The sequence below is a fragment of the Aythya marila genome, assembly GCF_965140915.1.
Source record: "Aythya marila genome assembly, chromosome: 1".
NCBI classification, from domain to species: Eukaryota; Metazoa; Chordata; class Aves; order Anseriformes; family Anatidae; genus Aythya; species Aythya marila.
This window is the reverse complement of record NC_139042.1, coordinates 144,044,754-144,071,512: the sequence shown is the minus strand read 5'-3', so window position 1 is coordinate 144,071,512 and position 26,759 is coordinate 144,044,754. Positions and strand designations below refer to the sequence as shown.

The 26,759-nt window shown below is 43.2% G+C and overlaps 1 protein-coding gene across 2 annotated transcripts in view; it reads left to right on the top strand.

Annotated features, from left to right (window-relative positions):
- TMTC1 (transmembrane O-mannosyltransferase targeting cadherins 1) overlaps positions 1 to 26,759 on the top strand; it is a 155,872-nt gene that overhangs the window by 12,647 nt on the left and 116,466 nt on the right. Inside the window, exons 2-5 of one of the 2 annotated variants that reach the window (XM_082770616.1) lie at positions 6,564 to 6,741; positions 8,454 to 8,527; positions 9,476 to 9,652; positions 11,430 to 11,636. In XM_082770616.1, the coding sequence (XP_082626742.1) occupies positions 6,564 to 6,741; positions 8,454 to 8,527; positions 9,476 to 9,652; positions 11,430 to 11,636 (636 nt within the window). The remainder of the gene's footprint in view (positions 1 to 6,563; positions 6,742 to 8,453; positions 8,528 to 9,475; positions 9,653 to 11,429; positions 11,637 to 26,759) is intronic. The other variant, XM_082770617.1, reaches the window with a different exon arrangement.

The following is a 26,759-nucleotide window of genomic DNA, read 5'->3' as shown; positions in this document are numbered from 1 at the left end:
TAAAGTGATAATGAGGCAAATATTAACTGTTTTACATCAGAAGAGTCATTAGGAGGTGCAAGCAATGTGTGATGTTGTGCTAAGAAAGTATGTCTGTGTAGGAATATACACTTTAGGGAAGCACATATGTAGAGGATGTACCATATGTCAAAAGGTAAATAAAAAGGTGTTCTGTAACCCATCTAGAGGGGGACGGGAGCCAGGGGTTTGACCTTTCCAAAGTATACAGGTAAACTTTACTGAGTTACTTGTTTGTCCTAATTGACCACGTGACTAGATGGGTGTAAGCTTTACTGCAAGGGTTAAAGCAGGCCTTAGAGATTGAGTGGGATTTTCACAGCCCCTGGCACCCCTCCTCTTCTGGGAAGGTGGAGCGAATGAATCAGACATTAAAGAAGCAATTAACCAAACTAGTGTTAGAAACCCAACTTCCTTTGGTAAAATGCTTACTCCTACAGGTTTAAACAGCACCAAGAAAGGATATAGGAATTTCACCATATGAGATGCTGTTCAGATTGCCCTATCTGGGCAGAAGGGATGAGATACCACAATTCAAAATAAGAGAGTTTCCTTAAGAACTGTATTCTGGGGTTGTCTTCTTCTTTGTCATCTCTCAGGACCTGTGGGTTGTTGGCTCAAACCCCACCTTTGGAATTCCCCATTCACCACCATCATCCAGGAAACTGGGTCCTGATTCGGACCTGGAAAGAGTCAACTCCGGCCTGAATGGGAAGGACAATTACTGACCGCTGAAACAGCCGTAAGAACTGCGGAAAAAGGTTGGACTCACTATACTTGAGTGAAGGCATCTGTCGACGCTAGTACCTGGGAAGCTGTTCCTACAAAAGACTTGTTGGAAGTTGAAATTGAAGAGAAAAAAATCTCGTAGTGGACTCTGAGCAGGATAAGAGCTTACAATTGTAAACTAACCTTTTATTTTCACAGGTAACTAACGAGTGTGACTTGTGATTGAGAGAAAGGACAGACCTATAGTGAACTGCAGTGCTCCCAAGGGGGGGGTTGTTATAGTAGTAGTGTACATCTTATTTTTGTATCGATAATTATTTGGAAACCTAAGGTTTAAAAATAATGACAGGGAAAAATTGATTACTAATTTTGTTTTTAGTGATTCTAGGCCTCAGAGAAGGCCTCGGTCAATTGGTAACTTGGAAAAGGCATGACCAGGTAATAGCAAAAACGGGATACCCCATCAAAATATGGGTGACTGTGACAGAGGGTTATGTACCACAAGCCGTCACGTTTGATGCTTGTGAGGTGTTAGCTTGTGGAGATTTAAATGCCCAATGACAATTGAGCAGAAAGAACAAATAACTGGAAGAGACCCAACAGCCAGATTGAGAATAGCTGTATGGAAACAATCCTCTATTGCCATCAGAGAAAGGGAGAAACTCAAGGAGAAAACAGGAGAGTAAACAGGAGGCCCTCTGAAATGTGGCAGTTCAAACATTTGAGATTCAAACAGGGTATGGGGATGTGAATGCCTGGATAGAATGGGTCAAATATACTGTCCAGAGTCTCAACCGTAGCTACTGCTATGCTTGTGCCTCGGGATGACCGATTGCCCAGATAGTGCCCTTCCCATGGGGGTGGACCAAAGACTCCCAAGGGATGCGCTGTATGATTGCATTGTACCAAGAAAAGACTGCCTGGGGAAATGAGGCCTGTAAGTCTCTCTTTGCTGTTTCTTGCATGATAACAATATCACAGTTCCCCCTGCATTCTCTACAGCTATAGGTAACCATACAGCTTGCCTCTCACGGCAGGGTGTGAGTGCTACCTGGCATCTGGGAGAATTTGCCTTGTGCTACCAAGGACTTGATGGGAAACTGCTCAAGACTAGAGATCCCCAGGGCAGATCTCTGGTGGTACGGTGGAGGGAAGATCTTACGGTCCACCCTACCATCTAATTGGGAAGGCACTTGTGCACTTGTTCAATCAGCTATACCCTTCACCCTGGCATTTGAAAGAGAAACATCACAAATACCCAGAAGAAGTAAAGGAGGCTTAGGAATATCATTTGATGATAGAGTATACATAGATTCTGTTGGGGTACCTAGAGGAGTTCGGGATGAATATAAAGCCAGAAATTAAATTGCTGCAGGGTTTGAGTTACTGTTCTGGTGGGTAACAATCAATAAAAATGTGGATTGGATTAATTATTTCTATTATAATCAGCAGAGATTCATCAATTATACCAAGGATGCGATGAGAGGAATCGCTGAACAACTAGATGCCATCAGCAAAATGGCTTGGGAAAACAGGATAGCATTAGATATGATGCTTGTGGAGAAGGGTGGTGTATGCGTGATGCTGGGCAACCATTGTACTTTTATCCGTAACAATACTGTCCCGGATGGCACAGGAACAAGAGCATTGCAAGGGCTTACCACCCTTGCCAATGAATTAGCAGAAAATTCGGGAGCAGACACTTCCATCACAGGATGGTTGAAATCTTGGTTTGGTAAATGGAAAGGGATGGTAATGTCCATATTTACATCCTTGATTATAGTAGCAGGAGTTTTGACAGCTATTGGCTGTTGCGTTATCCCCTGTGTAAGGGGACTTGTCCAGCGGTTAATTGAAACCACATTATTGAAACAAATGACCATAGATCCACCACCCTACTCAGATAAAATGATATTAGAGGAAATGGAGAGCAAAGAAAGTGAAGAACAGGAAGATATTTACCAAATTACACTTAAAATAAATAAATAAATAAAAATAAAAAGAGTTTTTGCAAAAATCAACAGTTTATAAAAAAAAAGAAAAGGGGGGAATTGTAGGAATAGAAATGTTGTTTTTGCAGAGTTACATTGTTTAGAAGGAGGGAATGTGGTACTGAGATATGCTTACAGTGATAAGAAAAGTTTAGCAGGCGACCTTGTAAAATGCAGACAATCAGACTCCTTAGGACAATTAGGTGAAAATCACGGTGTCAAGTCAAGTCAGATAAGTGAAGAAACATTACCACTTCAAGCAGTAAAAATGTCAAAAGAAATTTGAAATTTAACAGGCCGGCGACTGAAGGCCATGCATTGTTTGTGAAGCATCAGATAGATTGTGAATCTGGATTACCCACTCAGTGGGGAAACAGGGGAGGGTCCTGCCATAAAAAGGTATATAAACTGTGTTTTGGAACTAGTAGATGCGCTCTCTCCTGCTTGTGGGGCGCCCGCCATTGCAATCGCGAATAAATTACTACTTCACTGAGATCCTCGCCTGAGCCTAAGTTATTGGCTACGGAGTGTTTCTCACACTAGTTTCCTGCAAGAAGAGGCTGGAAGTTAGGAATGATTGTAATACTGGTGAGTTTGGGGCTGGCAGCTTAAAAACGTGAAAGTGAAATTCCCCATTTGTGGGGCAGTTTAGATATGGAAACAAGGACTTCCCTCATCCTATACTAGAGTATAGTTATTGCCTGCCAGAGCTTCTGTTCATAAATGTTGTGTTGGAGAAACACTATTTATTGCTTAATTTTGAGATTCTTACTTGTGTTTTAGTTTCTTTGTTTGCTGGGCTACATACTGTGTATGGTTACTGCAAGACTCTGTGATAATGCTGATGCCAGTAAACAAAGAGAAGAATGAATCTCTGCAAAGGTATTAAAGTTTAAAAAAGTGCTAAGGCTTTTTTTTTTCTTCTTCTTCCCGTTAACCCATTCCTTCCTAACCCATTCACCTGCCCAGGAATTGCTCTGCAGTAGAGCAAATTTGCCTTTCTGTAGTCAGCTGCCTTTTTTTTCCCCATGGGTGGAAGGAAGCCTGTGCTGGGGAGCTTTGCAGAATTCTTGTGACTTGTGATTAGAGCTATGTGGAGCCCCAGATTTACTCATTCATTTGACGTGCAATAAATTTAGCCACTGCTAACGCTTCAAAATTGTTCTACTGGGATTGTTTCAGGACAAAAGACTGTTTCCTTCAATGTCATGTGGCCTAATTTTTTATGACAAAGAGCTTTGCAGCAAAAACATGGGTATGAATATAGCACCTGCATGCAACTGCGTTTAATGTTTATGGACCACCAAAGATGGTATTCAAAACATACATGGAGGCATGCTTGCACTCAGATTCTATTGTTTAATGGAAGACTTATCTTAATAGCATGGTGCTGTTATGCTTGTGTTTTGTTCTGCCTTTTTTTTTCTTCTTAACATTATTTAAAGAATACACAGGGGAATACCCAAGCTGTGAGGCTGATGCTTATACATAGCTGTTTTCAATAACTTAGACCAAGTAATACTCACTTAGAAGCCTTTTTGACTTGATGTTTCACCCCAAGAAGGGTTGTGAAGAGCGCACCCTGCCTTTAGGGAGGTGAGCTGATGGGGAGGCAGGATCGGTCCCTGTGAGGTTTCCTTCTCTTGCCAATAGCCATGCTTTGCAGGATGAGAAGTCATCAGACATGATTCATGTAGACTGTGAAAGATTTTTCAAGAGTGCTGTCAGATGTTGTGTTTTTAGTGATTGGTCCTCACATCTCAGACAAATAAATAAACGGGAATCTCTCACATTTGGTATACGGCTTGTCTGTGCTGCCTGATAACCTGAACCTGAGCGCTTGTCTCCACGCCCCTCACCTGCCCTCATCTGCTCTGGCAACCTGATTTCTGGAGAAGGTACAATTTGACATTTTTTCAGGTGGTGACGCGCTCCATCAGGCTGATTTACAGCCAGAAGTGATTCATTTGTCTGAAGAACTGGTCCTGCAGGTGGTCCCTGCCATCGTGCACATCTGCAGGTGCCTCTGAGAGGGAATGCTGTTTGGGCTGCTGCTTCGACTTCTTCTGGGCAGGGCGGCCTCTGCTGCCCCTTGTTCCATGCTGAGTGCTGAAAACAAGATTCAGGCTCAGGGGGTTCCTGCGGCTGCAGCATATTTACAGCTGAATCTCTGTCTGGGTGTGTGTTACTGCCGTTTGTGGTGCTTTTTTGTTTTGTGCGAGTGGAAATGAGGGACAGTGATGTGTGCTGCAGCTCTGCAGTGGTTTGCAGGAGAGATGGGGAAAAAATGCCCCAACAGTTCAGCTCTTCACATGCACTTGAATTATGCAGACTGATGTCGTGTCACAAAGTAGTTGTATCAACCTGTACTCAAAGGGACAGGTCAAGTCATGACAAAATCCCACTTTTCCCAGACTCTAGGGGTTTCAGCTATTGCCTCGATAAATGTTGCAATGGAAACAGAGGAGTAATGCACAAAGAAGACTCCAGGTCTGTTAAAGTAGGCTTGACATGGGAGACGTGGCCCAGGACAGATAGCACGCTGTTACTTGTGAGTAAGGAATGTAGAGAGTATTTATAAAAAGCATATGTTGCTTGGCCCTTGCAGACGTACCCCACCTCCTCTGTCTTACAAAAAAAACGAAGGTGTTTGCATGGTAGCAACAACTCGGTGGCATTGCTGTTGAATCATGTATGTCACGGGAAGCCTGGTGGCTGTTAGCAACAGGAAGGATTGTTTTCCCCTTAGCCTGTTTACAGCTACATGCTAAATATTTAGGTTGATTCATGGTTTCACTGGGTGCCTTCTCTGCCTTTTTTTTTTTTTTTAATATCCTTAACATTAATACTTCCAAATTCCATGTTCATTTATAGAATCCTCACCACATACAGACACCAGATGTGTATGTGCATGTATACGTGTGTGTATATAAATAAGTCCAAATATACAGATACAGTTAGTTCTAAAGAGAATCAAGTTATCTTCAACTGCACGTAAAGCAAAGCCTGTCAGCAGCTGTTAAGCAAGATGGCTGTAAAAAAAAAAAAAAAAATGACAAGAAAAATACATTAATACATGATGTCAAACAAATGTCATAACAGCTTGTTATATACTTTGTTTATGAGACAAAAATAACGAACCTTCACTGTCATTAGATGAGTTAACTTATCTTTAACTTCAGTGTCTTTGTAGAAGTGATGCTGACTAGTAGAGCAGCTTCGTAGCCCAGTCCCGATGTCAGTAAAGCATTTAAATAAATGCTATGCCTCCAGTATGCGAAAGCATTTTGAAAGTGAGGTGGCAATGAATGTTCCTGTAGCACCAGGCTGATGCTCCAGCTCCTGCTGAGTCCTTGCCCTGGGTGTTCCCAAGCAAAAGCTTCTGTCTCATAGCAGAAAATCACCACCCTTATTGTAAAGCTGCCACGTGGCTGAGAAGCACGTGAAGTGCCGACAGGGGAACAGGACAAGTGCTGCACTTCTGATGTTGGACCGTGTTAGTTGCTGCTAGGGAAGCACATCTATTGTTTCACTGTGGCAGACCTGACCTAATGCTAGGGAACAAGCCTCTCCCATCTCCGTGTCGTGAGGCTTGCCAAATTCAACCACATATTTTAGAAGGAAAACTAAGGAAGTGGTTTCTCTTTAATCAGATAAACTAGAGGTTCAGAGCAATTTTCACTAATTAGCTTAATAGCACTTGCATTAGAAGACTGCAAATCAGGCAAAAAGAACAATTTTTTAGAGCATTTGAAGGATGTCCTGCTACTACAAGACCACTCCAGTCAAGTTATGGCTCTTTTTTTTTCTTTCTTTTCTTTACAGGTTAAACATATTACTGGCTGGTATGAACCCCTTCTATTTCCACGCGGTGAATGTAATTTTACACTGTCTAGTGACTCTTGTGCTGATGTATACTTGCGACAAAGCTGTGTTCAAGGACTGTCGACTTGCTTTTGTCACAGCGCTGTTCTTTGCTGTGCATCCCATTCACACCGAGGCTGTAAGTATGTGACACAAAATGACACAGAAGCTAAAAATAAATGTACGCTTTCTTTCTTTCTTTTCCTTTAAAGAAACCTTTGAGTCACACAGAATGTGGTGGTTGTGATATTTGCTTTGGAAGATCAAAGGTGAGAATATGCTGTAGTTAAAAAATAATAATAATAAAAAAAAAAGGTGCAGGAGTCCTTAAGAAATCCATGTATTCAGACTTGCCATCTTCCTGCTCCTGTGCTAAATTCTAAGTGACGGTCGTAGTCAGCAGTGCCAGCAGCAAATGGACAGTCATTCACTCGATGAAAATGTCGGGTCTTCTGAAACCCAAGAAATCAGTGAGGCCGCCGTCTCCTGCTGGGACATTGTTCCATGCCTTCACTCGTCTCCTGTAGCCATCAATTTAAGGGAGAAAAAGCGAAGGGAGCATTAGCGTGTATTCTGGACAAGATCACTCATTCGGATAGAGGCAATGTGACCTACAGATTAATTTTTACTGCTTGCAATTAAACCTAAGAATATCATCCTCAGAAAAACGTGTTAGCTTAATAAATGCCATGATAAGTTTACAGAGCAACAGCTCATCCTGCACTTTTTCCTGTTTGTTCTACGAAAGCGTTTAAAGACTTAGTCATTCTACAACTGCAGTCTGTTAGCGTGGGGAGTTACTTCTGTGGATAAAACGAGTCTTGCTGTCTTTGAAAAGGAGATGCAACGTGTAGCTGCCCATGCTTAAAAAGAGAAGTGCACTTGTTAGCTGAGATACCATTGACATCACGGACTTGTAACGAGCCTTTGTAAATTAGTGAGTGAAACAGCTGCCATGGCCGAGAACTTTTGAGGAGAGATTACCTTAATAACAAAAAGCCACGAGCTTTACAGTTACTCCCTGTGCTGTGTCGTGTGAACTAATCAGCTAGGCACCTTTTGATAATACAGCTTTGTAGTGCAGGGGAGGTTTTAGAAGAGGCCCTCTTTGAATTTATTTTCGTGGGGGTCAAAACTTAAAAAGGTTAAAATAAATGCCAGAGCACTGAATGTAGCTTAATTGTGTAATTGCAAAAGAGGCAAAATTTCAAAAGGCCTTTAATTTGCTTTATGTTCGATTTTACATCTTTATGAAATTGAATGTTGAAATATTTTATAAAAAGAATGTTTATAAGTTCTTCAGTAAGTTCTTACAGAAAGATTTTGTTAATAGATATGTGGAAAAACTTGTATAAACTCAGATTATTCAAAGAGGATAAATTACATACCACTGTATTACTTTTTGTTGATAAAGTTTATTCAAATGGTAATTTTTAACTCACTCCTATATGAAAAGTCTCCTCCACAGAGTTGTTCTTTGATTAGTCCTTTTCTTTACAAACCTCAATTCTGGGACTTTGATGTGTTTCTCATTCAAGTCTTATTACCCAAAATCAAAACAGATTACTAAAACCGGTATTTTTCTATGCAACTTTAACAATATTTTAAAAAGAACTTAAAGGATGATTTGTCTGTTGGATTACTCACTTGTTTTGCCAAGTGGGAAATGCAGCAGACAAAACTGAATATATCCTACACTAACCAAGGAGCATTTTGGTGTGATGAGGAAGGATAACAATGATATAAAAGCTTAAAATAGTAGCAGTTAGCCTGGATCGTTGAAGCAGTCAGTGAATGTGCGTGCCTTTTTATGTATCTGCTTTTACATCTGTACATCTCTTTTCTTTTTAGGTAACAGGTATAGTAGGCAGAGCGGATGTCCTAGCCTGTCTACTCTTCCTGTTGGCTTTTCTCTCCTATAATAGGTATGGATCCTTGGTGTCTGTTGTTACGATATGAGGGGATGCTCTGGTTTGGGGAGAAAATCCATTGGGTTCTGGCTATTACTGGTAAAGGTGCTTCCTCCAGCACAATGCTCTGGTCCCTGCTGCAGCTGCAGTGCCAAATAGGTGATGCTTATTAAAATCTGTAAGCTTAAACAGAGAACTTGGCATTTAAGATGCCCTCTTCCATTGACATTACCAACTGACCATACACCAGAGGGGTGTTTGTAGAGCTAGACCTGAAATGACAAAGAATTGCTTTCAGCTGAAGGCAGATTGTCTCTTTGGAGAGAAAAATCCAGTCTGTGAGAGTTCCGGGTCATGTCCTGACCATTAGTTGTGCTTTTCAGATGAAAACTTAGCACTCTTTGAGGGTCTGTATCCTAAAACTGTAACCAAACAAGCACAGATAAGAAACAGCTTTACTTGGATAGTGTTTCTGCCCTTTCACATTGCTGTTTCATTTATGAACAACACTGTGCCATCATGATCCTGTGGAAAAGCTGCTTGTGTCCCTCTTGGGATGTTTGCTACAAATCTATAGCACTGTTTTCATCTGAAGGTTTCAAAGCTGTAAAACTGGAAGTGACCCTATAGGATTGATTTTTTTGTTTGATTTTTGTTTCTTACCTTTTGCCCTCTTTTACTTCTTTGCCCTACCTTTTACTTCCTCTGACTGTTTTAAGTCTACTTTGTCTTTCTGCTTGTCTCTTTTTCTTCTGCTGCTCAAGTTCCTGGTGTACCTCTCAATAGTTGTGTTTTCCTTTCTGTCCTAGTGTCTAAACCTTTCTTCATTTATCAGCAAACAGTGTAGACAGTTCACTCAACTTATTACCAAGATCTTAAATCAAGAAGTACCTCAATATTTGTGTGAATGTACTACGTTTGAAAATAAAAGTTAAAAATATGTTTGTCAAATCTCTTTTTCAGGAGTGTGGATCAGCTTTATGTTGGGGAACATTTCCCTCCCACTGCCTCCCCATTCTTTTTGCTGCTTAGTTTATTCCTTGGGACGTGTGCAATGCTGGTGAAAGAAACTGGAGTCACCGTGTTTGGTGTGTGCTTGGTTTATGACTTCTTTTCCCTCTCCTGCAATGCCCTCAAACTGTAAGTAATTGCTATGCTTGCTGTGCTTTCCCAGTGTTGCTGCCTGTATGTACTACAGAATATATAACACTGTACGTAGCACGGTGGGAGATGGTCTTGCCCTGCTGAATTAGGAGGCACACATCGGACTGATTAGGAAGGCAGCAAGATTACATTCTGGTGTTGTTCTTTGTTACTCTCTAGCTGCCTGTTAACTTTTGCTGGGTATATGGACTGGATGTAAAGATCTGATCTCTAAAATGCTCAGTTCAGTCTGTCAAGACTAATTTATTTTTTTTGCATGGGAGCTCAGATTGAAGCATCAACATCTTAAAATTTCTCTACCTTAACTCCTTCCACTAGCAGCATCTGCATGATTATTCAGTCATAATGTCATGCTTGTAGAAATATATTATGACACTTAATAGTAAAATCAGGTTTGATCCTTCCTGTCCTTACAAAACGGAAAAAGAGGGAAAATATCCAGCCAGTTCTGAAATGATTGGAATAATTAGCAGCTCTGAGCAGTTACTGGAGAAGAGTCAAATCCTTTGAAGACGATATCCCTCACCCTCTTAGCTTCACAATAACTATGCAGCTCTGCACTTTCATTAAAAGACAGAAGTCTTTCAGTTGATAGAAGCTGTTTTATATGCAGTTCTGTCCCATACCACCCCTGGGACAGATTTGTCAATAAGTGAGCGAATGTAATGGCTTGCTGCCACTGATGATGGCAGATCTTGCTCCTGCCATCATTTCCCATGTTCCTACCTGCGTTGTCCCCTGGGCTCTGGAGCCTGTCCCACCCCTGCAGGAGCTAGTCTGCCTAGGCTGTAGGAAAGGACACTGAGTTTGTGCTCCTGCAGTAGTGAATTAAATCAGCTCCCAGCAGGGTCTGGGGAGTTGGCTGGGAATTTCTCCTGTTTTCAGCCGATGAGTAAGTCATAGTGATGCCACTGGTGGGCAGGTAGCCAGCAAGGAGCTTTCTGAGGGCTGACAGCCTGCACACTGCTCATAACGCTTGCATTTGCAGGCTGCTGGTCGGTGTTCCGGGAGCTGCCTGGCTGTAGATGACACAAATGTTCATTAACCTTGGGAAAATCTGGGTCCCTTCTTCCCCCACTCCCTGCAATCTGCCCCTTCCCTTAGTTTTACTTCCCAGTGGCCTCTCTATGTTTTTCCTGTGCTTCAGTGGCACCCAGTTGCCCAGATCTGGCAGCTTGCAGCTCTGTAGTTCAGGCGTGCTGCATTTTAATATTTGTTCTAGTTGCATGCGTTGTGCACCTTTCTATCTGTTTGTGGCACTCGGGGTTTTATGACTGCATATGAATTTTTTTAAGGGGAACCAGAAAAACAGCAGCCTCCTATGTGCTGCTGAAACTCATCTCCTCCTGTTCCTACCTCCAACCTGTTCAGATCTGATTTCTGTTTAAAAAGAGGCAGAGCACCAGTCATTTTCTGCAACAAAACAATGAGGATTGTGGCTTATTCTTCTCACAGTGCTTCCCACCACACCAGAGGTCCAGAGAAGAGTTTTACATGGGTGTGCTTGGCTGCTGTTGCTCTTGGTGTTGTCCCCTAGTTTGAGTTAGGAACCAATAAGTCCTGTCCTCCCAGATCATATAGACTTTGTATTTTAAATAAAATGTCGTCTGTTGCATGTTGTGCTGTTAACATAACGTTCAACCTTTTGGTAAGTAAACATGGGAGGAAAAAATCCCTTAAAAGCCTTTTCTTATCTTTCCCATTCCCCCTTCTTCTCCACGCCCCCCTGCTTTCCCGTTTGTCGCCTGATCAGGAGAAATGGGGGGATCCACCAGAGACCTGGCCGGCCGTGCATGGCTTCGACCCCTGCCTCGCCGCCGGTCCCTGCGGCCGGCCGGGAGAACGGGAAGCATCGCTTCGCTCACAGGGGCGCCTGGAGCTCGTGCCACCCCACCTCGCCCGAGGAGCAGCGCAGCGGTGGCCTTCCTGTGCCCAGCAAAGCCATCTGGGCCATTCGGAGGTACTGGCGGCTGCCTGGCCTTCTGCTGCACAGCTCGTCCTGTCTTAACCCTGTCAGCCCTGTTTTAGTGCTGAATATCTCTAAGCACACATCCGCGGGTATAATTTCTACATGCATGTATGCAGGTATATCTATACGGTGGGTGTGCATATTTATGTGTGCATATGAAAGGAGAGGTGATGCCTGCTCCTGCGAGTTTGCACGTGATGGTGAGAGGTGGGCTCAGGCAGCAGCAGAGTGATTTTTCCTGCTGGTGTTCCAGCAGTTCTCAACTTGCTCATTGTGCATCTCATTTGGGAAGGAAGGACTCTCCCGTAACTGAAGGCCTGATGTGGTGCCAGGGCTCTGTGGCCTTGTTCATTTTGAACAGCACTGAGTTGGGAGGAGTGTTTAAGAGGGAAAGAGTCAGCTCTGGGTCATGGATCTGTGCCAGGATGTTGGGTTTTCTAGCTTTTAACCTTGACCTTTGCATGGTCTCCCTGGTAGCCCTTGCCTGCCAGCTTGTGTTTGGCCTGGCGATGGGCTTCCTTGTCTCCTTGGACTCTGCAGGGAGAAACAGAGAAGCACTTTGGAAGTGTCTCTGAAATCCAGTGAGGATTTTTCCCACGTCTCTCCCTCTCTCTGGAGGAAGCTGCCTTTTCTCTGTTTGTTTTTCTGGATTGTTCCTCTTCAGTTAAGTTCACGACTTTGAGGCTTGTGGTGGGGGTGGGAGGGGGAAAGAAGGGAAGGGCAGTCAGCTCTTCCGTCACAGACATGCCCCCACTGTCTTGTCCAAGTTGCCTTCAAGTATTTTGTGTTGTTGAAATTCAGAAGAAACCCTGAGGTGTGGGACTTGTGTTTTCTGGAAGGAGGAATAACCTCTTGCTGTCGTGCTGAGGGGTGCTGGTTTCTGCTGGTTATCTCAGCTGCAGCCATCCCGGTGAGCAAACAGCAGGTTTTAGCATCAGCATGCTGCATTACTGCTGATTTTTGTTTTTAGCTACCAAATAGCCACAGCATCATTTTCTTTGGAGACCTATAATAATGAATCGCCCCACACCACCTATTTCTTGCAGAAAGTGCTGTGTTCCTTGATTAGATCAGAAATATCTGCTGCAGTTCCTTGTTCGTTTCATCTTCCTGCTGCATCAGTATGTATGATATACAGGCTGGTACATGAAATCCATACCTTCTCACATCACAGAATCTGTTTGCTCTATATTTAGTCGCAATGGCTCAGCCCACTCGAGAGCTTCTACGGTGCAGACTGATGGGCCTGGTGTTTAGTCTGATGGGTCTGACTTGTGCGCGGCTGTTTTTTTTGGCCTTGTTTTTAACAAAGAGAAGAGTGGGTTTGGCTGCGGTGCCTCCTTGTGTGGGAACCCGTGACAGAAGAATGACAAGGAAGTTGAGACTTTTCCGAGTGGCTTAGTGCCAGTTGCTCCCCTACCCGGACTCGGCTGCCAGTCGGGAACTGCTTCTAAAGTGTTAGGGTTTTTTGTTTTCTTTTTTTGAATTTGTTTCTTCTTCTATATCCCCAAATGAGTAGAACAGTTAGATAAGCATAGGTGACCCCTGTTCATTCTGTTATGCCAGGCCAGAATGGGCTGTCCAAGTGCCTCTTGTACCATCTTGCCCCTAGAGTTTAGTACCTGGTGGGGAAGAGTAAACTGAGCACAGGCAGTGGTACAGCTGCTATTCCTGACCTTTCTTCTTTCCCTATTTCTTTAAATGCTTTCATTCTCTTTGTATTTGCTCCTCATTTTCACAGATACTACGTTGGAGGGTACCCATGTAAGAAATACCTCCTGTCTTCCTCCATCATCTTGTTCTTTGTTTCTTGTGCCCCTCTTTCTTTCTTCCCTCCTGTTGCTCCTTCCCCTGAGGTTTGCTTTATACTTTTTCCAGACACCTTCCTCTTGTCCTTCTTTTTAGGACCGTCCCTTTCTTACACCAGGGGAAGGCCTCAGGTCTTCTGGCCTTTTCAGGGGGGTGTCAGAGGCTGTGTTGCAGAGACGGTGCACGTGGGGTGGCTTCAGAGGGAACTTTCTGATGCTGCCAGCTGGCATTTGCTTTTCGGCAGCTGCCTCTTCAAATGTTGTAAAGGATTTCATGGCAAATAGAGCTCTGCATGTACATAGCTGCTTTCTTTCTCAAAAGAGGCTCTCATGGCATAAGCCTCTCAGCTCCTCTTTTCAAGTGACAGCGTGCAACGTGCTTGTGACGACCCGTTGTGTGACAGCTCGCTGGGGGTGCCCAGAGTGGAGCTGGCTTGGACCCTGTAGCTGAAAGGAAAGCTTGCTGTGACACACTCGTGTGGTGACTGGGCCTGTCAGCTCTGGGAGAAAGCCTGGGATGGGTTAAGGGATCCCACTGTTCTGTCAGGATTTTCCCCTTATGTTTATATACACACAGCATCCAGGCAAGATCTTCCCAGCTCTCATACCTTACAGCAATGAGGGCTGCTTTGCTCCGGGCATTCCTGTTCCCCAAAGTAATCATGGTTTTGATACCTCTGAAGGCACTATTAGGTCAGATAATATCCTCCTGGTGGAGAGGGATTGTGTTCACGGAATGACAGCCTCACAGAGCCTGGGCAATCTGACCAGTGCCAGCTTGTCTAACGCCAGTTTACTAGGCACTATGAAAAAATAAATGCGCCGCTGCAGCGTTTGTCCCTTAAATAGCTCAAACAGATACAGCGTTTTCAAGATATCTTCTCAAGTATTAACCACAGGGAGCGTGCTTGCAGATGTGTGGAACTGCAAGTTTAAATGTGTTGCAGCACAGTGACTCAAAACGACGTCCACATCACCTGGGAGGCTGGGGACCACCACCAAATCATGACTGTGGTCCTCCCCTTCATTCCATTTACTGCTTCTGTCACAAGACAGATTAAAATAGCTTAAATACTTTCTGTGTGCGGTCCTTCCCTAGTGCTATTGGCACATGATATGATGTGGAGTAGGAAGCAGGCAAAGCAATTGTTCTATCAAATCCATCTCTTTAGAAAAATAAATCCTTAATATTGACGAAAAAAAGGTAAGAGGAAAAAAACAGAAATTGCTGTCAAATATACAAAATTAATTACACAGTTTCTCCTCTGTAATTGATGTTTTTCTGACTTGTGTAGGTCAGCAAAAGGGAAGGGAAAAGATTTAAAAACGCTCAAGTTGGAGGCTGATTGTGCACGGTCAAGTAGCTTCAGGTACTTCCCTAGTGCACCAGGCTGCTAGTTGGAAACTCTTCATTTGAATAAAATAGTTGTGCACTGCTTGATCTGTACCTCTAGGTACTTGTAGTGTGATCAATTAGGTTTCTAGTTAGTAATAATTTACTATGTACCATTCTACTAAAGCGAACTGAAAAATGTAGGAAGACATAATGGAGGAGTTAAGGGAATCATTCTGATTAGTAGGAACTGGAGCTAGTTATGGAAATTCCTGGTGCAGAGAGACTTCTGTTCTTCGTTACCGCGTGCTCTTATCTTTGGCTACCCAGTGAGTGTGCCGGTTGCAGTCTGGGTGCGTTCACGAGTAAGGAATGAGTTAGTCTGGATGAAGCTGCAGGATTTATCACCACGATTTATTACAGTTTTCGGGGACGCTGGCATATACTGCTGAAGCGAGGTAGCTAGGATCTCTTACAAGCTTCAGTGTCCCTGAGTTTTAAGACCCAAAAGAGGTTAGTGACCGTATATGCCCTCCAATATGATGCAAGTGGAGTAAGGAAGAGAGGAACTTTCATATGAACCTTTACTTCTGTTTGGGATGAAGCCAGAGCTTCAGTGCTTTCACTATGGTAGTGCAGTATAGGATCATAGGGTAGTATGGATTGGAAGAGACCATAAAGCCCACCCAGTTCTACCCCCTTACCATGGGCAGGAACACTTCCACCAGCCCAGGCTGCCCAAAGCCCCATCAAGCCTGGCCTTGAACACCTCCAGGGATGGGGCAGCCACAGCGTCTCTGGGCAGCCTGTGCCAGTGCCTCGCCGCCCTCATTGAGAAGGGTTTCTTCTTCATGTCTAATATAAATCTACGATCTTTTAGTTTAAAACCGAGAGCGGAGTCTTATTATCGAGAGATATCAGTGCCAATACCTCATTGCACAACATAGTGATACGCTGTTTGATCCTTGAAGATATTTAACAAGAATAGTAAGTGTAAAGCAACAGGTTGGTCGTTCGCTTTGTCTTGATTTGCTGAACCCACTGTTCAATGAAAATTGGTGTCTATTTTTTGATCGTTTTTCCTTACAAAGCCGTATATCGTTACAGTCACGTCACATCACACATGCCTCACACTCATCATTGCTAAGTGCTATGTAACCCGTGACCTCCCCCTCATAACACTTAGTAACCCTGATGGTTTTGAGCTTTCTAAATGAGTCTGTAGTGGGACCACAGTCGAAGCTTCAGGTGTTCTTGGAAAACAAAACTCCTCAGTAAGTTGCATGCTTTTGAAACACAAACCTCTGTTTATCTTTGCTCATCTAGAAACTGATCTTCAGTGATTTATCTGGGGAGGCTCTTCCCTTGGAATTGACAATAGACCAGTTTTAATGTGTCTGTTTTCTGTGTACCCTAGCCATTGCATTGGTTTATTCTTTGTGCGTGTTTCTTTCTTACTTGCTTGCCAAGTGACAGACTGAGAGAAGAAGCAGGTGTACTTGGAGCTGTGCCCAGCATTGTCACTTTAAATCTCTGCAGACGTGCAAAAGAGATCGAGGGAGCTCACTACATGTTAGCACTGTGGGATCCATGCAGAAAACCCATTGATCCAAAATTCGGTTAAATTCATGAGGTTGTAGCAGGGATAAATGTGATCTGATGACTAAACCGGCAGCAATGTTGTTTCCTTTTGCAGTAGCAGGGGAAGGGAAATGGAAACGCTCTGCAGAACATGGTGCATTCCAGAGATGTCTGCACTGGCCCAACGATTGATATACTACAAGGAAAAGTATGTTGAGGTCATAAAGTATCTTCCCCGTGTCCCAGCGCAGCGTGCACGGTCCGTGTTTGAGCTGAACCAGATGCTGTTAACCAACATGAAGGAATGGAGGGAGAGGTGGGGGAAGAAGTGCTGATACATGTGACCTGCAACTGGGTAGAAATTGAATGATTTTGATTCAGCTTTTCCTCACTAAGTGCTAAAGGGACTTCTTTTTCTAATTCTTGTGTAGCAGTGTTTTTTATATATATATATTTTTTTAAACAAACTAATTTGGCAATGTAGCACATTTTCTGCTTTAACATGAAATTTCTGTTCAAAAACCAGAAGTGTCAGCTGTGTTTCTAATGCTTTCCCTTGCAACACAGTGTAATGCTTCCTGGATCCATAACTGTTATAGGCAGAATAGTGTCGTGGGTTTCTCAGATACAGGATTTCATTTATGTAAACTAAGATTTTCTTGAATTTGTCAGAGGGAGTTTTATAGCAAGGCATTGCTCAGAATATGAAATTGTCTGGGTAATAGAAGTGCTACGAAGAGTTCTTAGAACTTTCACAGAATCAGAGAATCACAGAATTTTCTAGGTTGGAAGAGACCTCAAGATCATCGAGCCCAACCTCTGACCTAACGCTAACAGTCCCCACTAAACCATTTCCCTAAGCTCTACATCTAAACGTCTTTTGAAGACTTCCAGGGATGACTCCACCACTTCCCTGGGCAGCCTGTTCCAGTGCCTCACAACCCTTTCAGTGAAGAAGTTCTTCCTAACATCTAACCTAAAACTCCCCTGGCTCAACTTAAGCCCATTCCCCCTTGTCCTGTCACCAGGCACGTGGGAGAATAGACCAACCCCCACCTCACTACAGCCTCCTCTAAGGTATCTGTAAAGAGCAATAAGGTCACCCCTGAGCCTCCTTTTCTCCAGGCTGAACAAGCCCAGCTCCCTCAGCCGCTCCTCGTAGGACTTGTTCTCCAGGCCCCTCACCAGCTTCGTCGCCCTTCTCTGCACCCGCTCAAGCACCTCGATGTCCTTCTTGTAGCGAGGGGCCCAAAACTGAACACAGTTTCTTAAACTTCAGGAAGCCATTCTTTGTTGCATTCATGTATCCTGAAGGTGGTTGCACTCATATCTAAAGCCTGACAGAAAAAAACACCTCTGACAAAAAAATAATACCTCTGACAAAACACTAAGGTCTGACAATTATTTATTTTCATAAGGTGAACATACAGCAAAAGAAAAGCCTGGATACTTGACACGGCCTGACTTTGCAAATATCGAAGCAATAGTTGATAGAGGAATTCAAGGACGGTAGCCTGGTTTAGGATTCAGTCTGTGGTGAAAAAGGTCTGGGAGTCTAGCAGTCAAAATGATTTTATTCTTTAAGAAAGCTCTTTCTGCTTTCCTAGACCTAGACCTCTAGTAACCTGGAGCATTACACCTAGACTTTTCTCTTCCTTCCTCTCTCATTGATGATCTCCTGAGGGCTGTGAGCCTTTGATAAGAAAGGAGCAATCTCATAGTCTGTGACGTTCTGGGCAAAGTTTGGTGTTAGACTGTCTCTGCGTGAAAGGAGAAAAAACTAAGTACTGAATGGTTGCTGGCTGTACATTGATTTTTTTGGGGGGGGAACTGCAGTTTAAAATTGAACAGAATATGATGATCCAGTTTTGCCCTAAAAGACAAGTAGGACCCTGAGTCCCAAGACCTGAGAAGGCACAGCATGTACTGAAAGAGAACAGATTAGATAAGTGTCATCGTTATCTTGGTAGCTGTGGGATGCTTCTTGTATGTGTTGCAAGCTTTTTTTAGTTGTAGCAGGTTTGCTAAGGCTCTGCCATTCTCTCTTTTTAGTAAGCTTAAGTTATGAATGAAGTTCAGCCCCCTTTGGGGAGCTGTATTGCAGAGGTGGATTTGGCCAGCGGTTTACTTTTCTCTGAACTAATTTGTTCAGATCATTTTTCCATTGTGAGTCTGAGCTCTAGCACTAGCTACTGCTGTGTCCGTGTCCTGTCCTTTCAGAAAACGTTCCCTAGCAATAACATGTGAATCTTCTTCCACCCCTTTGCCTACAGGCAGTGATGATATTTATTGTCATGCTCAGATGGTACCTGAGGCCGCCAGAAGGCTTTGTTAGAGTTTAGAAGCATAGAAAAAGTGGGTGTCCCGTGCTTCAAGCCTTGGATTCAGCCTAGGATTTCAGTGCTCTGCTCTGTGACTATCTTCCACAGAAGCCTTGTGTGATCTTGGGAAAACACTTACATTTCTCTGTGCCCACTGCCCGTGCTGGAAGCTGACACACAGTAATGCACGCTTCCTTTCTACCTCCACTTGTGTGGTATGGTTGTTGTTTGAAGACTGTAAATTTCTAAGCTCAAGGACTGTCTCTCTTGTGCATGCTTGTGGCCTTACGTGTCTGAATATTTGCAATGTGCTAGTGCTCCTTCAACACAAGCAATTGAAGTCATTGCTTGCTAGCTAAAGTTTACTTAAAAACAGCACCGCTTTGGTATGATGGTGACTCATGTTGCATGCACACACGAGAAGGCATATTAAGACATCATGAGGGCTGCAAAACTCTGCGGCCACCAGGTAGGAGCGACCTGGCTCTTTTGGCCCTGTTATGTGTTTACTTTATGGCGGTCTTTAATTACACGATCATATACCACTTTTTTTCTGCACGATCCATGCTCTATTCAATGCCCAGAATGAATGGTGCTCACTTAATGAGCATCTGCTCAATATTTTGTTTCTTTCTCGTCCAGGGCACAGCCCTATGCCCTGCTTACTTCACGTCGTTCGAGTCCTGCTCCAAGACAGATTAACCTCTCAATAATTTCTCAGAGTAGAATCTACCAAGTGCTGGTATTTTCTTGCAGTTTGTTGCTTCAATCTATAAGCTCTCGAATTACTCTTGGCGTAATTTCTGGATGTGTAATTTTGAAGAAACAAGGAAAGTGAATAAACAAACTTCACAGAGGGTTGCCGCGTGGGTGCGAGCAGGTGGACTGAAACCTCTGGATCCACCCCATCGACATCTGCCGCTCGAGTGAGCAGAGTAGCTGCTGGCAGCAGCAGGTTGTGCTCTGGAGGAGCGAGTGTTAGAGGAGATGGGAGACTTTTGCCCAGGTGATTTCAGGGCCCCACCTGTGTCCTTGTCCTAGGACATCCTACACATGCTCCCCACTCCTCCAGCTTGCAAACTCCTGCTGTGGGAGCTTTGCCCAGCCAGGGGACAAGGTCTCTCTGGGACCACCAGCAAGGTCCCACCAGTTGTCTCCTTACTTTATCTCCTCCCCTCTACATGGGCTTCTGATCCATGGCCCACAAGCTCTGCTTGCCTTGCAGTCTCTTTCCTCCATCTGTGTGGGTTCAGTTTTCCTCTGCTCTGCACCAAAATGAGGAGATTTCCCTGGGTTTGAGGAGGAGGGAGCATGGAGAGCCAGGCAAAGCTGGGGAGCTGCTTTGCTGTGGCATGGAGCCACGGCTGGCTGCGTGGCTGGCCTGCTTGGACGTGGAAAAGCCCATGCTGGTGCACGCAGTCACTGACATAGAAGAAGCTGGGTTTTAAGGTTGACTTCCTTTGTTGGATCAGCTGCTCTTCTGGGTGGTGTTTTTTGGTGCCACGGTACAGAATGAAACCTCTCTTCCTCTTTTAAACCCTTCCAAGAAGGAAGTGGAAAGTAAATAATATCCCGAGGATTATTAGTGTGTGACAGTCTACAAGAGGCTCTGTTTATTTCAGTGAGCAGCAAATAAATGCAAGTAGTTCGGCTTCATGTGCATTAAGTGCCGGAATAAAGGCACGAGACTGAGACCGATGGTAGTTTTCTTAGACAACGATGACTTAACATCTGCTAGCTATTTTTTAAGAATGACTTTTTAGTCCTTTAAAGATCTGTTAGACTTTCATTTAGCCTATGGGAATCCATTTTTGTGAATTGATAAGTGGGAAAGATGCCTGGGACAGAGAACCATACGTAGGAAGATGGAATAAGGAGGAAAAGCTGACCACCAGTTTTGTTTTTCTCTCCATCTTCTGAAAGGTGCTGATCACTGGTTCATCCATGTGCAGAGGGAGCAGGGCTTTTTATCTTGATAGCGAGACTTGCGTTTAAACTCTGCAGCTGCAGTCACTTTATTGGACGTTGGCCTGCTCCATTCCCCGTGTTGCTAATTGGAAATCCCTAATTTGTAGGTGCAGTCTGTGTGTCCTGGAGTTGACTCACAGGAGAGTGTTCAATCCCCTTACTTCACAGGCCTGCCTTTCTATTCACAGTTCATGGCGGTCTCATTAAATTGCCGTTTGAAACAGCAGCGTGTCTGTGTTCATTGGCTTCCTCTGAAAGCCCGGTAAACCGGTGTCAAGGAATTAACAGTGGCTGAGAAGCAGAAAAACCTTAATGGCTTGCCAGGCTATTTTCTGGGGTAGATTGACACAGAATGATATTCCAGTTACCCAGAAAACAACAAGAACAAATAAACAAAAAAGAAACAACACACCCGAAGATGAATGAAATCCAGGTTATTTACAGACATTTCCCCAGACCTAATCTAATTGTACAGTTTCTCTCTTCTACCTTCGACTTCCAGGTACTTTTGGACATCTAGGGAAACTTCTAGGCTGTTCTCAGGACTGGAGTGTTCAGCTGTAACTTTTTGCATCATTTATGACCAGTGCTTTCTGAGCTGGTCCATGTCTCCTTCAAGAACCTGATAATCACAGCATGCATTACCTGAAGGACAGCAGGGCTAAGTTACATGGCTCTAGGTTTCACAGGCTGATACAAACTATCATCTCAAATCATGAGGACTTTGAGACCATCAAATTTGACTTCAGGTGGATGGCTACAGTTGTGTGGCAAGGGTTACTTTGATTTTCAAAGTGAAGTAGCTGTTGAGATTTAGTATTTCATTTAAAAGAACAAAATCTGTTAGTATATGTAATGCTTTCCTCCTTCTTCCTGTATGCTTTCCAAGATGGATAGATCCTGCCCTGACTAAAAACTAAATCTTCAACTCAATCTAAACTTTCTGGTGGTAGTAAACCACTTCCACATTTTCATTAAGTTATCCCAATATGCTTTTCCAACTAGTTCATTAGAAACCTTAATCCTGTACTCGTCTTTGAAACGCTGCAATGCACATTTCTCTCCTGACTGCAGGTCTTTGATGCAGATTTTTTTTAACCGTCTGCTAAGCAGTTTGAAGAATGGGAATGTCCAGGAAGCTGTAGCACAGAAGGGATTCTTGTAAATGCATTCCACATTCTCAAACATCTGTGCTGAAATTCAGATAATGGCCGAAGCAAGCCTTGAAAGACACCACTTGCACCAGTGCTGCTGGAGCAGTGCTATCGATTGCTTGCCCCCAAGCCCAACAGGTCCCACGGTACCTGGCTGTGCTCTGCTTTGCCTTGTGGATTCTCATTACCTGCTGCAACTGATCATTAGATAGCTTAAAAGAAAATCTTCCACTGAAGTGTGTGGTGGGGGTTGTTATTTAATCTCCATTCTTGAGGTTAGATTTGGTTGTCTTGGAATATCATTCAACCATCTGGATGATGCAGTTGTTACCTCTGTTTAAAGCTGTCATGCCAGTGTGTTTGCTGTAGGTCCTCTGTTTCATGGCTGGGGTCTAAAAGTCTGCTAAAATCTCTTCTTTTATGTCCTATGAATCCCTTGTTCTTTGCAAATCAGGGCAGAGTCAGAGAAAATAAGGCACAAAATGTGTACGTTGAAGCTTACTATGGTTGCACTTCGGTTTTACTAATACAGGAACTATGGAATAAAATACAATTCCTTCTGATCTGTGAAAGACGACAACAAACCTGTTGGGCTTTCAGCTAAGAAGAAGAAAATTAGAAGGAATAAATGTCTTATCTCTGTTTTCCATGGAGGCAAAGGCTGTATTTACTGTTCAAAGTAAAGTTCAGGGAAAGAGTAATTGTCAGTCAAGGATGGAAGGGAGAGAAAACAATACTTTTATTTCCCTCCCATAAAATGCAGTTTTGTCTGATCATACAACATTATTCCGTGTATTGTTCTTGCAAACTATGCGAGGAATTTCTGCAGAGAAAAAGCCGCTGTAAAATTATGCACTTTGGTTCTCTTGCAGTATTTTGACTTTGTTTGATTTTAATTGCATTTAACAATAATCTCTGCCTAATCTCATGACAGCAGTTTATATCATTGTTGTGCCTGGAAGTTATCTGTAAATGTCTGAAGCAGAGATGTTTCTTTTGTATTTTGATAATAAGCTCACTTGATTGATTATTGTTGTTCTGCCATTTCTCCCCCCTTCTCTCCAGTGTTAATTATGTCACGTATTTATTTCAGAAGATGAATCGCTTAAAGTACAAGCATCAGGATACAAGCAGCAGCAATTTTCATCTTTAGAAAACTGTTACCTGGTTTGTGATCTGAATGGCTGCTGATGCCATTCCTTCTAGTCTCTCCATTACAGATCAGTGTTCCTTTGCTAAGCTTGGCTGACGTGCTGTGGATTCACACATTACCCTGATCCTGAGTGGTAACTCCATCATGGAATTACTCAATGAGTGAATTCTTTCACTCATTGCCCAAATATGCTTTGGAGATGATGGATAACTTTCCATCCAGAGGGCATTTGTTCATGCATCTGGTCCAGTGCTATGCATGATTGTGGTGAATACAGGAATTTTTGGATGGTATTTCTTCAGAAAAAAAATAGACATCTTCACATTCAGATTTGTCTATGAAAGTCACATCAGTATATTCAACATAGTAGAAGAACGTTATAGGAACACTGTATCAAAACAGTGGTCCATCAGCCTCTAGTACCTGTTTTCTGACTGTGGTCATTACTAGATGCTCACAGAAAAAATAAAAAAAAAATAGGAAAGAGGCCAGAACAGGGTCAGATTTACTCACCATAAGCTCTGAAAATGTGCCAGTCAGCAGTGATTTAGAGATTATGGACCTGGAGGCTTTGTCTGGAGCACTGTGTTTCAGATTCTCCATGGGCCTGTCCTCTGTGGAGCTGCTTAATTCATTTTTTAGACCCATTTTCTCCCCTGACTTTGACATCTCATCACAATGAGTTCTGTGATTTGATGGCACACAGTCCTAGAAAGTCTTTCCCTTTGCTTGAAAACTGATAATTTAATTGCGATAAGAAGTAGGATGTATTTTTTCTGGTTCACTATACCAAACTCTCAGCATGTACTCCTTTTCCAGGCTGGACAGTCCTTTTCGTGTTGTATTATCTCCTCATGCAAAAGCCATTCCACATATCTGATGAGCCTTATTACCTTTCTCTGTACCTCTTCTAACTCTATTAGATCCTTTGAAAATTGTACAGAAGAAGGGGAAATCTCGAAATAACATGCAGTACTCCAGATGCAGGGGCACGCTGGGATTTTTATCGAGTCTATTATTGCTTGTTGTTTCTGTTCTGTTTCTTTATAAATGTGCTGGATCCTTATGCTGTTCACAAGCTGCATTTTCAGTGCTGATTTATGCCACCACCTTTTTTTTATTATTATTTATTCTTTTGTTCTGACTGCAAGCATTGCAGTCTGTGTAGATAAATGAGATGTACAGTAAAAAACCTGAATGGAAAATGTGAGTATCTTTTATTAGTGTGTTTTGAATTCTGTTGCTGAAAAGCATCCTGCTGATCACCCAGCCTGTTCCCCATTAGAGGGGAAAGGGTGGAGCAAGGCGCTGAACCCAGCTGAGATGTGCCTGGCTGATTTCAGGGCCAGAGGGAAGACCATCAAACTCTGTAGCTGCAGCATCTGGGCCTCAACTACATCAGTATGAGTTTAAGATGTTTCCTCCCTTTCTCAACTGCTACTTGGGGGTAAGTAATAACTCAGAGTAACCTGGCTTGGGTAAAGCTTGTGCACTTCCACAGACGTGGACTCATGAGACTGTTTCTCTCTGCTTTTTTCAACGTCAGCAGCTTTCTCTTCTCCTCTGTGATGTAGTGCAAAGGGGCCACTACCAGTATGTCAGCTAACAAGGACCCCTAGCGTGTGTCCCCTCCACTCTCAGTGTGTTTGTGCTCCCTCAGCTAGGGAGCAATGGCACCTCCAAAAACTGCAGGGCAGCAGTTCCCAGTATTTGTTCAAGAACATCTGACGTAAAGCAGAGGCTGAATCCAGGACTGCCTAAGCCTCAAGCAAATCTACCTCAGCAAGCCTTCTTACTTTGCCAGTAAACTGACAATTTCTCTCTTGATTTCTTGAAAGATAGAGCCAGAGCCCACTGCACCTCCCTCTCCAGCAAGCTGAAAGCTTCAGCATTTGCTATCTTCAAGTAAGAAGATGTAGACAGCCCAAGCCATGATAGCTGCTGTCCTAGGGCCTGCATGTCACAATTTGTTGTGGTTATTTACTTTGATCTGATTTGGCCTCTGGACTCCACCAAAAGCACCTTTCAGTGTGAATTAATTAAGAGAATTGTGTTTTCGCCCTTCAATTGCTTTTAAAAGAGACGTGTTCTCAGATGGCGGTAGAAGAGGAGGGAGATGTTTTTCCTCTGTGCAAAAGCCATTCTTTTGGTTGTAGGCTTTCTCTGTTGTTCATCGTGCTCTGGGAGTCTGCTGTGCTGGCACATTTAAGGTGCAGTTTCCTGGGTGCCTGCAAATGCCAGCACCAAGTGAGAACCCTCGGAGGTATCCCAGTCCAAATGAGCAGCTTTCTAATAACGATGATGACTTTAATATTGCAGCATCCTGTCTCCACAGAGCAGTGAGTTAATTATGAGGTGTGAACAAGGAATATGTTTCACAGTGCCTTGGCAATTTTCTAAGTTCACTGATCCGTAAACAAGATTATTCCCTAATAATCCTTCATCTCTGCCATTATTACACAAGGATGTTCAACTTTAAATTAAATTAAAAATGATCATCTTTAAAGTTTGTTGAGCCACGGCTAATCTTTTGAGAGTGTTTCCAGGATTAACTATTTTTAAATTGCATAGTTATCTGGGGAGAAATATTTTGCCGTTCTTGCTCTGCCATTTGTATAAAGACCATACAGTAGCAACTCCCCACAAAGAGATGAGAATTAAACTTTTTTTCTTTTGTCCTTCTTTTCAAAGTCCTTGACACTGTGAGACAGCTGATGTTTTGGGGGAAAGCTGCCTCATCGAGGTTCATGAGGGTTTTTACAGTTCTTTCAGCTGCTGCCAGCCCAAGGGAGAGAGAATAAATTCAGTTCCGAAATGCCAGCAGTCCAGCACGGCTCCGCCAATGGCCCTCAGACAGTTTGCAGGGGACGAGAGTGACACTTGCTGTTGGCATGAAAGCGTCACAGTTTGCAGTCTCTCGGGGTTGTGCAGAGCTACAACTCCTTGAAGACATTTTTACTGTTGCTGGAAGTGTCACCGTCGCTCTCTGAAGTCAGGAGGGACCCATTTGTGATCATCTAATCTGAGTTGGAGCATGGTGCAGGAGACAGAGCCTCATCTAGGAATTACCGTCTCAAGCCTGAATTTCTCCTGGAGCTGTGTTGCACGCCAGTGTTAAAGCCTTGATGTGATGGAGTATTTGAGGTGTCCTTAGGTGGATGGTTGCAGTGGTATGTTCTCCTCGCTGTTAAAAATGTGCTCCTATTTCTAGTCTGATTTATCTAATTTCAGCTTCCAAGCACTGCATCTCATTATGTCTTTTCACACAAGATTGAGCAGGGCTCTCCTAGCTGAAAGTTTTGCAGTCTGTGATAGCTGTTTTATTGTTCTTCAAGGTGGACTGAAAGGCTGGGCTTGCTAAGGATATGCCTACCCAGCAGCCACTGCGTTGGCACAGCTTATGTGCTCAGATACAAGTAAGTCTCAGATTAAATAGCTTGGGTTCTGCTGGTAATGTATCTGCAATGACATGGAGATCAGAGTAGGTAAAGCAAGCTTTTTAGTCATATAAGTGTTTGTGTTTTTTTGTTTTTTTTTTTTAATCATGTGATAGTCATGATAAACTGTTTCAAAACAGTAAAACAGAGTTAATTTTTGCAGCGCAAAATTTACATATTTCAAAAGGAAGTACTTTACTAAGGAAAAACAAGTAGATTAGAGAAAAATCAGTGTATCTTTGATGAATCCCTATGGGGTAAGAAGGAAATCTTCCCATGTGTTTGTTGTGTTTCCAGCACAACAGTATTTCAGTCTTAATTGGAAAATTAGTCATATGAGGAGGTGCACTTGATACTGC